Source organism: Globicephala melas, chromosome 9 (genome assembly GCF_963455315.2).
Source record: "Globicephala melas chromosome 9, mGloMel1.2, whole genome shotgun sequence".
Taxonomy (NCBI): domain Eukaryota; kingdom Metazoa; phylum Chordata; class Mammalia; order Artiodactyla; family Delphinidae; genus Globicephala; species Globicephala melas.
The window spans coordinates 48,797,054-48,809,736 of NC_083322.1; the positions used below are offsets into that span (position 1 = coordinate 48,797,054).

General features: G+C 36.7%; 1 protein-coding gene across 1 annotated transcript in view; it reads left to right on the top strand.

The window, feature by feature from the left end:
- Positions 1–12,307, top strand: part of SKAP2 (src kinase associated phosphoprotein 2) — a 156,276-nt gene extending 143,969 nt beyond the window's left edge. The window contains exons 12-13 of the mRNA XM_030857396.3: positions 9,112–9,213; positions 9,643–12,307. Coding sequence (XP_030713256.1) covers positions 9,112–9,204 — 93 coding nt within the window. The 3' untranslated portion in view covers positions 9,205–9,213; positions 9,643–12,307. The remainder of the gene's footprint in view (positions 1–9,111; positions 9,214–9,642) is intronic.
- Positions 12,308–12,683: the final 376 nt, after the last annotated feature.

Genomic DNA, 12,683 nt, shown 5'->3' on the forward strand with positions numbered 1-12,683 from the left:
TCTCCAGGAATATGTGATTTTTATGACCGCTGCCTTGTTAGTGAAGTTATTATGAAACACAAGGCCTACTTTCAGATTTATTTGATGGGGGAAATTCATATTTGAGATTGCAAATCTTTTGTTTTTAGTTATTTATTTATTTTTTAGGAAACAGGTTGTTTAAAATCATGCTAAATTCTTTTACTGGTTTGCATTTCAATTTTATTACCACCTTAAACATGGACACAATATCATAGTTAATAGTATTGTCCTAGAACCGTGTTTATGGAGTTTTATAATTTTCATGGCAGGATCCAGGTTATATAGCTACAGGCATATTATAGTCCCACATAGCTCTTTGGCTATTTTATTCTGTTTGCTGCTCTGGATTTACGTTGTCTATTAGTTTATCTTTCAATCTGTACTCACCAGTAAATCGCTAACCACATTCCTATTCTTACTTTTAAGGCAATAAATTATTTTTAGAGACTTAATGACAGAAGAGCTATGCTTCAGCAGGAAAGAGGCATGCTGCTTGTCTGCTATTAACAGAAAAATAAGAGAGTTAAGAATCCTGGAATATTTCATCTAGTCTAGGACACATGTGACTTGGGCTTTGCAGCTTTTTGAGACATTTTTTATTAAGTCAAAAACAGGAAATGTGGGTTGACAGTGTTCACTAATATACAGTAAAAGGGCATTTTTTTAGTGTGTGTTATTTGGAGTTTCAAGCATTGCTTCCCTTTGTAGCTGTGACTTTTTCCAGTGATTGGTGAAATGTAACTGTCACTGATCATTTGCTTCTCATTGTGAAAATGTAAAGATTCTGTTACTAAGGCTTTTTTGGCTTCAGACTTACCAGAAAAGCAAATAAAATGAAAGTCTTGCTGAGCTCTACTGGCAGAGGGAAATACAGAGTTCCTTTTCAGCTCTCTTAGTTTTTCCTTTGTGACCATCTGACCCCATGTGCCACATATAGCAAAACCACCTGCTGAAGAGTAACCAGGACACCTCAATATAGGACATACCTTGATGATACTACGCTAGTTCCCTAAATGTTATCACATCTTGTAGTCTTTTGGGAAGGAGGAGGAGTGTTTGTACTTGTCACTGCGGTTGTTTGGGTCTGACGGCATTTAGTTTCTATGCTAAATGCCCACGGTGAAGCATAGTGGGCAGACCTATGCTATGCTTATAACCTCTCCCTGGTGGTGATAAGCAGTGTATGGAAACAGCATTACGTCAGAAGATGTTCTCATTCCACTCATGGGACTCCTCTTGTTACCTGGTTGCAAAAACCATGCTCTAGTACTTCCCGATTTTCTCTTACATAAATTGGAGGGAGCATTCCAGGAAAATGTTGACAGATGAAAGGGGAAGGTGCCTGCAGGAGACAGGCTGTCAGGCTGAGGCCCTGCAGTGGCTTGAGAAGTAAAGGAGAGACCAGAAGGCAGTGTCAGAGAGGCAAGTTACACAGAGGTGGCAGTGGAGGGGCTGCTATGGCTGCAGAACCTACATGGTTTAATTCTGCATGGAGTAAGCAAAGGTTTTCCAGGAGCAAACCAAAACAACCTTAAAGAAAAGCACCATGTTGGTAAGTAAAAAAAAAAATCTTAAACTGAAAAATCCATGATTTTTTTACGCCCTTCTGCTCTCCCCCCACCCCACCCCCCCAAAAATCAAGAGCTCCCTCAATGTATATATGGCATATTCTCACTCTTGAGATGTCTCCTTTCTTATCTCTTTAAAGATCAGATTCCCTTTGGAACAGCCCGTAATAATCAGGTTGCCTTATAGTACACTCCAAAATGCTCTGTTTTTTTGTTGCCCTGGTATTTTGCTACACCAGTTAGTGGGAAGGCAGAGGGAGGGGATGAAAAAGTATTTATTGCATACCTACAGTATCTTGTTCTAGGTACTCATTGTGCTTTCATTCCTCTGATTCTTAAGGTAACCCTACAAAGGATATGGTACTATCAATATAATTTTGCAAGTAAGAAAACTGATGCTTAGTAAGCTTATTATGTAAATCACCTGAGGATACCAGCTAGGAAGTACCTTCTCCTGGAATCAACGCAGATCTGACCCTAAAGGGTTTTCTCTTTCCATTTTGCTATACCTAAGTGGGCCATGACCAGGATTATTCGTTTCCCTGTCTCAATTCCTTGAGGTAGACACTGTGTCTTAAGTATTTTTGAATCCCCAATATCTAACATTATGGCAGATAGATGTTTAATATATGTTTATGAAAATATAGTTAAAAATAAGAAATAATTAGGACTTCCCTGGTGGCGCAGTGGTTAGAATCCGCCTGCCAATGCAGGGGACATGGGTTTGAGCCCCGATCCGGGAAGATCCCACATGCCGTGGAGCAATTAATCCCGGCGCCACAGCTACTGAGCCTGCGCTCTAGAGCCTGCAAGCCACAAGTACTGAGCCTGCGTGCTGCAACTACTAAAGCCCGCGAGCCTAGAGCCCATGCTCTGCAACAACCAGAGAAAGCCTGTGCGCCGTAAGGAAGACCCAAAGCAGCCAAAAATAAATAAATAAATTTACATTAAAAAAAAAAAGGAAATAATCCTGAACTTCTTAAAGGAATTTAGAATGGTAGAATCGTAGAGGTAGGGGAACCTTAGTGCTAGCTCTTCACTTTATGGTGAGAAGATCTTGAGGCTCCACATAATTGGGGAAAAATAAATAAAAGGCTAATGGAAAAAAGGACTGCCTCTGGAGACCTTAAAAGACAATGGAGTTTCTACGCTTGAACTTCCTGAGCTTCTTGGCAGCCACACTGAAAAAGGGAGAGACAAGGAGCTAATAATTCTTTTTAATCATGAAGGAGGAAGCTTGGCTTTTCCCAGCACTGGCTACTTAAAAAAAAAAAAATCTCACGTGAATTTCTAGAATCTTCGCGGATTATCTGACCTCAACAACTTTATATAATAAGAACAGTGGCAGATATTACCCTCAACAACAAAAAATTTATAGTACATATAACAAGAGATTTCATATAGGTAATTCTGTGAGGGTCCAAATGTATAATAATTAGACTTACTGATTTATGTTAAGTACGTAACTGGATTATTATGGAGTCTCAAAGAGTGATATAAATGTAAAAAAAGAAAATCACCCCTAAAGAACTTGGGGATTGCCCGAGGTCACATACCTAGTTAGTAACAAGCTGGAGACCCTCAGTCTTCTGAGAAAATAATCACAAGAGTAAGAAGCAGCAGCTGAAAAACTAGCAGATTTTCCCCTAGACCTGCCACACTTGTTTCTGCTGTTGCAGGGTTCTGTCTTAACCTCTTCCATACTTACAGTAAATTCAACTGAAGCCATTTCTTCGAAGAACTAGAATTATTTGGTCCCAGTTCTTCAGGGGACAGGTATCTTTCTTTCTGCAAGTGGAATTTGGGCTCTTTAGACAAGGTATGCTCTACAGCACATGGGAAAACACGATGGGCCGCAGCCAGCCATGATGAGGAACAGCACACTTCACATTGTGAAGCTAGACATACTTCAGAACAAATGTTTGTTTAGTCATTACTAAAATTCTTCAAGTATGTCCAATATACACATGGAAAATATATTCCTATTGGAAATTACCCTTCTTAAGAAAACATTTAGGAGGGTCATCTGGTGCGTCATCCAAAATGAAGAAGAAGTATGTCTGTTTCATCATGAAGTACATATTTATTGAACATCTTTTACACATCCTGGAGTGTGGGGCATACAGTTTTGAGTGTACGACATTGCCGCGATCTCAGTGAGTTTCTACTTTATTTTAGTTGAACGGACAAAACTGAAGTACATAAACTCCGCTGGGGAATAAATACTCAGCTTGAAATGGGAGATGTAAGTATGGATTAGATAACTCAGAGAGAAATTCGTGAAAGCTGGGTAACCTGAGTCGAGTCTTAGTTACTAGATAGGCTTTGGATGAGGGAGGGGAGATGCCCCTTGGGGAAGGAGTGCCACGTACAGAGGCAGGAATGAGTGCAGCACAGAAGGTTGGGCTGTGGGACCAGAGCAGTGAGAGGAGTTTGTAGTTAAAGCGTTGGGGGGCTAGTGTACATTCCTGAGCAGCCGAGTAAACTGACAAAGGCCGTTTCCGGGAAGTACAGAGAGGCAGAGTGGATGATGCAATGATCCAGGGTGAGGTGATGAAGGTCTGAACTAGAACAGTTAACAGTCATGTACTGGTTGGTGAAATACACTGAGTACCAAGGCCACCCACTACTGAGCATGATTTGATCTTTCTTTGCCTAACAATACCTAAGAATCATCAGTCTGCATATCAGTTTTTACTTTATGCCATTGTAAATGTTGACTGTGTAGAGATTTGAATTAAATGTATCTTGACTCTGGAATATAAACTAAAATTTGTTACAGGAATTAAGTTCCTACTATCACCTTCCTTGCTCGTCTTTTGTCTCTCTCACTTTAAAAATGGAGTGCGCAGTGCACGGAGGAAAAAAATAGGAATTCTTTGAATTAGAGTAACTCAAAGTCACACTTGCATAGTAAATTATAAAGTAGTGAGGTTGATTTCCATGAGATGCTAAGAGACTTAGGGTGGTAAAGCAGGTTCGTGATGGTGGTATTCAAACATCAGGGAGGATCTTAGAAATTGTTAGTGTCCATTTCCTCATTTAAGGAATGAGTTAGGAGACTAAGATTCAAGCAGTTAAAGTGTAGATAATAATAGTAAAAAACGAAGTTGTCAAGTACCTGTTGTGCATTTTAAGACAACTTTTGAAATGATCGATGTATAAGAAACGATTCTTACGAAGTTTCTAATTGGAGATAGTAAAAAGGAAGAGATTGAAGAGGTAGCCTTGAAGAAAGTATTTCCATATTTTAAATAGTTATCTAGTTTTCATGCTACTACAATGTTTATGAACAATTTGAAAAATTGAAAATATCACAGTGAATAGTTGGAAAACAATGGTAAAGTCCACTGGTTCTGAAACTCAATGTAGTTTATATTTTGTGAATAAAATTACCTTTGTTTCTGCACAAGGCTGGTATGTTTTGAAGTACAGATATACGTTTGGAGAAAGTAATATAGTCTTTTAACCTTTCTAACACCTGTTGCTTTCAAACAGATTGGTAACTACTTTCTGAAAGGGGTGGTACATCACAAAATCTTACTAATGTTTCAAGTTTCTGTTAAGGCAGCATTCTTTTACCATATGGTTTGTAGAAAGTGGATTAACATACTTGAGAAATGAGAATCGTGGTGCTGAAAAGGATTTAAGTAAATGTTGGCATCTTATTTAAGTGTAAAATAATACACTGGCAGAGAGAGAAGATTTAGTAAGTAAACATAGACATACGTTTGCTATTGTGTTGGATAAAGTCTCTGTTTCACTTTATCAAAACTAGTCCTTTTTTTCCTGCCTTTTTACATAATCACTTTAATTTATTGCTTAATAATGATTAATTGAGGCCTAAAATTTTAACTATAAAATAAAACAAAAACTATTTTAATGATGTAAAAATTGAAAACAGAGGAGTTAGACCACAACGGTCAGTGCTGCCTTATGATTATTTTCTCAAATTATTGGGCAAGTTGAGCTTTCCTGCTTCTTTAACTGCCACATTACATTTTGCCTTGAAGCCATCCATTTTGCAGATATTAAATTTCTTTTGAGTACTATTTTTATACACTAAGCATCACTACACCTCTAGATCTTGATAGCATTACTACGGGAGGAGAAAGAAGCTTTGTGTTAGTAATTACCTAACATTGTCAGAAGCTGACTGCAGGCCTCTTTCTAGTGATAACAGAATAACTGCATAATGTAGCTTTATAGCACATGATTAATAGAAAATAATTACACGTCCTACAAAGGGATGCAATATTTCTTATAAATTGACTAGAATGGTTTCCTGTAGATTAAAGGACTCTTCATTATTTTATCAGTCCTCCTGAAGTACAGTCACTTGCCTATGTTAGCATTTCAGTTGATGTTAAGAGCCGAGTAGGGTGAAGAATACCAGATGGCAGACCTTCTTGTACCTGAGATCTCATGTGTCATCAAGATGACACGAGGCTTCCTAACCTTTCAGAGATTTAGATAGCAGCCTCATATGACTTTTGTCTCTTTATTTTTTGTTTATTAACAAGATAAGGTGTGAGGGTTGTTTTTTTTTTTAATGACCCACCCGTGACTTTTAGACCAGTACTACAATTAGTATGTGGACAGCGAGACAACATTGTATGGATCGCATTATTTTCCACTGTAAGTAATACATCATTCATAATCACATTTGCTTGGGGGCAGCAAACAGGGAAAGGCAATGGAAGGCAGATTTTCTTCCTCCATAGGAAAGTGTGTATGCTATTGAATCTTCAGGCTGGCGTTTAGAATACCGTACTCCAAGATGCATCTTCATTCCAATTTATAGGCTGCAAATGGTTTAATTGGGATTCATGTTGCTCAGGAGGCTCATACAGAGGATAGTAATGATAAAAGTAAAAGCTTCTGTGTTTGCAGCCTTGCTGACATCCTCTAATGGCTGCAGTGTAAATCCGTAAATTTGCCTACTAGATTTTTACCTCCCTATGTTTTATCTTACCTCTTAATTCCACACAGGAGTGCTGTATGGAATTCTTTACAAATGTAAAGTAATAAACATTCTGGTTTTTTATTTTTACTCTTTTCTGATTTAAACCTGTTATATCTTAGAGTACTTTTATGAGGTGTGTATTTCATATGCCTTTCAATTCTTTTAAATTAATTTAGTGAAACATTTAAGATTATTTTAGCCTAAAACTTAATTTTTTCCTAGAATGTTACTTTTAAGGGATTTGTGTACAGCTGAATAAACTCCTCTGCTGTTTATTACTGTACTTTCTGTTTAATGAATCTTCTCAGTTGCCATCATGCAAATTTCTCTTGTGTGAAAGATGTCATTGGTCCTTCGTTGAAGTGATTTGTTGGAAATCAGTTTCTTAAATTTGGATGTGAATGAGCTTTTTGAGAACAATAATATGCCCTTAATTTGGAGTGTAGATTATAATTTCAAAACAGAATATTATAAAGTAATATGAACTTTCTGGTTTGTAACTTGAATCTAAACATTGAAACCCAGATTGCAAGCTGTTCTCTGAAAGCAGGTTTGGGTCATAATATGCCCTCTCACTAAATGTATTCTGTTTTTCTAGCCTTTGGGGGCCTAGTTCCTTTACTCTTTCCAAATAATCAGCTGAATAAAATCTTAGATGGGCATTGGATAAGAGCTTTCACACTTAGACTTACTTTGTTAAGTATCCATTTTGAAATCTTACGCTGTGGGCCTTTGGCCTCTGCAAGGTGAAATACATTTGTTTTGTTAAGCGTTAGGCTCTAATTGTATTCATTGCCTTAAAAAATTGAAAAGGGCAGTTTTATTAGGTACCTATTAGGATATAATGGTTACTAATCATAGCTTTCAGGAAGTTGGTATTTTCTTCTGACAAATATATTCTACATAGATTATAGTCATCTTCACTGAGTTCTGGGCATCAGACTATTTTCATTGCTTAGAGAATTTTGTCCACTAAGTTCACACTATCAGGAAACTTTTAAAATCTTGAGTCTACTGCCTCGTAAGCCAGAGCTGTGCCCTCATTAGAATCAGGCCTTTCTCCACCACCCCCGTTTTCCTTCCATCTTATTCTTACGAAAAACTTAATTCTGATACATCCCATTGTTTAAAAAAGTACTTATAGATTTTAATCTTGTAATCTCTCTATTGATAGACTACATATCAATACACACCTGGGAATGTTGCTACATTGTATGGAAAAATTGTATTATTTTCCTTTCTGATGGTCAATAGCATGGTTAGTCATCAATACAAATGTTACATCTGTACTGGTATTAACGTTCCCTCCCCACATGTAACTCGATATGCATATGCACATTTATCTGTGACTCAGATGTTGGAAATCATAGCCTATTGAATTACTTTGGGGATTGATTTTAAAAATGTATCTTATATGAAAAATTAAATTTGGGTCCTACAGTGCTTTTTCAGAGTATTGCTTTCGGGAGATATTATTCTTGAAACTTGTAATTCATTTTACTTTGTTTGTATCTCACTAAACATAAATAAATTTGAGATAAAAATACATTAGTCAATCTGGCAGACAAATGAGAGCGGGTACAGTGTTCACGATGCCTAGAGCAGTGGTGTGTCTGTCAGTGGAGCAAAGGGAAGAAAAGGAGGAACAGGATTAGCTCACACTGCAAAATAAACTCAAAAGTGACTCATCAATCAGTCTTTTTTTACAGCTAGATTAATATTTTGCCTTTATAATTTGAGATACTTTTATTTCCTATTGATCTTCCCCCGTAAGGGTGAATCGAATACCACCTTTAAATTCCTTCCATTCATCCTTTACCTAATGTAGTTTGTGATCAATCCAGAGGAACAATAAATGCCTTTGGGAAGCTTTTGAAAAGGAGCCCTTTTGTGAATTATTTTGGAAAGCCGGTTGGGGGAAAGCATTAGTAGTGTTTCCTTGTTCTCTAATTTATCTGTTTAAAACATCTATACTCATTTTTAGATTTTCCTAAGAAGGGGCATACCTCTACATCCTAAATCATTTTCGGTCATATGAGTTTAACTAGGAATTAAGTAGTTTATTGTGGGAAAAAAAAAAAATCTATCCTTGCTAGATGAAAAGCTCCTTGAAGGCAAAGATAGTATCCTAAGGATCCTGGCTATGACCTCGGAGCCTCTAACACTGGTGTTTGCATATTAAAAGGTGTCCCCCAGGCTCTGTGTGTATGTGTGTGTGTGTGTGTGTAAGAGAGAGAGATGTGGGAGAGAGAAGGGAAAGGGGCCCAGAGAACGGACTTCCTTATGTAGTTTCATTTGCTAGGTTTCTATCCTAAGTGACTGTTTCTGTGTTCTACACTGTGAAATAAACAGGCTCTGTCTTATACATTAATTTAAATCTTTGCCTAACAGCATTTTTAAAGTGTTCAGAAACAAAAAAAGATTAAAACGTTTCAATTTGCAGCTCAAGCTCCTATAACTTTATAAAAAGAAGTAACATTTCTAAGAAGTTGCGTACAAACAACATTGTACTTACACCCAGTCTGAAGGTTAATACTGCATATTGTTTTCAATTAGGAATACAATAGATATGGCTGGTGGGTAGGAGAAATGAAGGGAGCCATTGGCTTGGTGCCGAAAGCCTACATAATGGAGATGTATGATATTTGAGAGTCCTGGGTAAGTACATTTTAATCCAATATTCTGTAATAGCTCATATGTTCTCTTGGTCTCTGCGTTATGAGTCTTTGCCTTTTTAAAAGTCTTTGTAGTTTTCTGATAGCACAAAGATTATGCTCCCAAATCATCTTCTTCTTTAAAAAAAAAAATCTAGTTTAGTTTTAAAAATAACTTCATAGAATTTACTTTGGAAATAAATAGATTATTTAGAGAAAAATCCCTTTGATAATAACCAGCTGTTTTCCCAAACCTCCTCCTTTTTAGTAAAATACCACTTTTATGGCCTTTCTGAGGAGCTGAATTGACAAAATATTGAGTAAACATTCATTTTTTTCCTTGGCTAAAAATGTAACATTTTTCTAAGCAGGGAAAATCAACATTTTGCCTGAAGAAAAAAATTAAAATGCAACTTTCCCTTTCTGCCTGCAGAAAAGGAAGATTCCTCTGCTAGTGTGCAAATGCTTTGGATTGAGAATCATCGTGAAAGCATGAGTGACAGCTCATAACCTTTCTTTGTTTTGTTGAGCATCGTTTGTCTTTGTTGTTTTATGCATTCATTATAATATTCCTCTGATGTGAAATTAAATGAAGGATATTAATGTAAATTAGATGCAAGCAGTAAAGTTATACCTGTTGCTGTTTTTCAAAGAAATAATCATGGGTTTATTTACTCATCTGATTTGTGTGAAAAATTCAGCACTATTTTATATGTATCACATAATCATTGCTACTTCTAGTAAGAGTTGTAATTTCTCTTAATACTGGATATCAATTATTTTTTAGAATGTAATATATAATTTCATAAAAATTTCAATTGAATGTATCATGAAAGTTTTTGGTAGATGCTATCTAAAGAATGTAGCTTTGTTAAACCTTTGTAGATGAGTTCTCTTAGTATTTATTTTTCAAACAATAGTAACATGTTTTCATGAAAGAATTTTTACTGATTGGGGAATTTACTTTATGTTAAATATAGCCACAAGAAAGAAAAACGATAGAATTGCAAATGGGGAGTATGCTGTCACCCTCTGCAACACACGTGAAGACCAGAACCATGGTTTGTGCAAAGCCCTTTACCAATAATAAATACCCTGGTTATATAATGGGCTTGCCAACATTTTCTACTGTAGTTTTCTTTAAATTTAATGAAACAAAAATTTTGTGAGAGGTCCCATTCTGCCACTAATGTAATGGCATAAAGAATCTCAATGTATTCTCAAAGTCAGAAGGCATAACTGAGTACTGTTACCCTGCCTGATTGTTACTGTGATATTAAAGTACCACCACAAAACAGTGAAAGTCCAGATTTGGGCCTGCTCTGCACCTCTGAAAGCAATGAGAAGAGAAGGGAGGCTCAGAGAGGAGGGTGTAGAAATCCGGTGGGAACATGTACCCAGGTACAGGTGAATGGAAGGGTAGTGTTGGTCTGACATTGGAGGTGTGCGTTGTGCTTCAGAGCAAGGTTTGTGGAGTTATATTGTTACTTTTTCATGTATGTTTGAAATCAAAGGTATTTTAAATGTCTACAAGGTACCACTATGGTATATATATCAAAATATACTGCTGATTGGATAATTATTTGAAGTAAATATAATCTGCTAATATTGAATCCTTGATTAGAAGGTACTACTTTTGTTGAGTTTTCAGATCTTTGCTTTAAAGATAAAGATTCTAACCATGCAAACGAGCCGATGTTTAAAACCCTCCATTATTTATAAAAACTATCGGGGGCTCCCCTGGTGGCGCAGTGGTTGAGAGTCCGCCTGCCGATGCAGGGGACACAGGTTCGTGCCCCGGTCCGGGAGGATCCCACGTGCCGCGGAGCGGCTGGGCCCGTGAGCCATGGCCGCTGGGCCTGTGCGTCCGGAGCCTGTGCTCCGCGGCGGGAGAGGCCACAGTGGTGAGAGGCCCGCGTACCGCAAAAAAAAAAAAAAAACCCACAGGTGGTGGGCTAGATTTGACCCATTGCCTGTAGTTTGCTGACCCCTATGTTAAATAAAATACATTAAAAAAAAAAAAAAAAAACTATTTACAAGCAATATTTCAGAGTTTATGTTTTACTATTATCCCCTCTGTACTGTGATTATCAGATTTCACATGTAAAAAATATATATTAATTTGGGGGATTGTGGGTGAATTCTAGTTTATATAGATTAGACCAGGTCAAGTTAAAGCTTTCAGAAATTAATTTATGCACTTGTTAATCTTCTCCTAATATAGAGCCATTGGGATAGATTGAAATCATCTTGGCAGAAGTGAGACAACTGGTGATGAATTTAGTGGATTGGTTTTCAAAGCCTGAGAGATTGAAAAGTGAAAGCAGCTGTGGGTTCCACTGAAAATGTAGACTTCCTTGTAGGCACAGATTTTGTGCTTCTGGCCTAAATGAAGATTTTAGTCTTGGGCCAGTAGATGGCAGCAGCTTTTCATTGCATAGGAACCCACTTGGAAACCCCTCCTCCACTCAGGCAGAGACTCACTCCAAACGTAAAGTATTTAGAAGATTATTGCCTGTTTTTACAGTTAATCCAGGAGAGGGAGTCCTTTGCCAACTGATGCCAGATAGTCTCTGGAATGGTGACAGTACAGAAAAAAAGTGTTAACTTTTGTCCAGAGCTCCTCTGGCCTTTGTTCTTTTTCACTTGAATATAGGTGGGAGATGAGAAAGGAAACAAAACATTTTTAATTGGACTGACAGGAAAAAACAATCATTACTTTCAACTCATGACTACTTTGTATTCATTTGGTGAAATCATCTGTATACTAGGAGGCGGAAAGTTTTCTTTATACCCTTGACAATATATCACACACTCTTCAAGATCATAATAATAATCATTAATGTGAATTTAAACAACATGGCTTGTTAGAAAATATGCTAATTGCTATGTTCTCATTATGTTTGCTTAGCTTTTATTTGTTTTTCTATGAACAGAGAGCTAATTTTTTTCAAAGGTGATTGTAAGTCATATTTTACAGAGCGTTTTGCTTGATTATTTGCTCTGTACTGAATTTGTACTCTATTGCCATTAGATGTTACAATAATGTTCCACTCTGCAAATTTTTAAGGTTCAAATAAAGTTTAATTGTTTGCAAACTGTTATGATGCTAATAATTCAACAGCCTGCTGTGTTACTAATGAAATTACTTTGTTATGATTAATTTGGAAAATAGTGTGTTTATTGTAGTAATTAAGCACAACAAGGTGAAGTAAATGATTCTAATGCCATCTGGCCTCCAAACCGAATGAAGAAATGAAATAGGGCTGTCATCTGAATTTATTCAAAGAAGTAAGGATAATACAAATTACTTTCATTGCTATAGGATTTACACTCAACCACAGCTCTCTCCATTCTGTTTTTGCCACTTGGTTGTCTATGACAGTTTCTTTCAAGAAAAAGAATGTTGTTTAGCCTAGCAATTATTTTGAATACTTTATATTATTTTAAGTAGATTATTTTTATCTTGTGCTA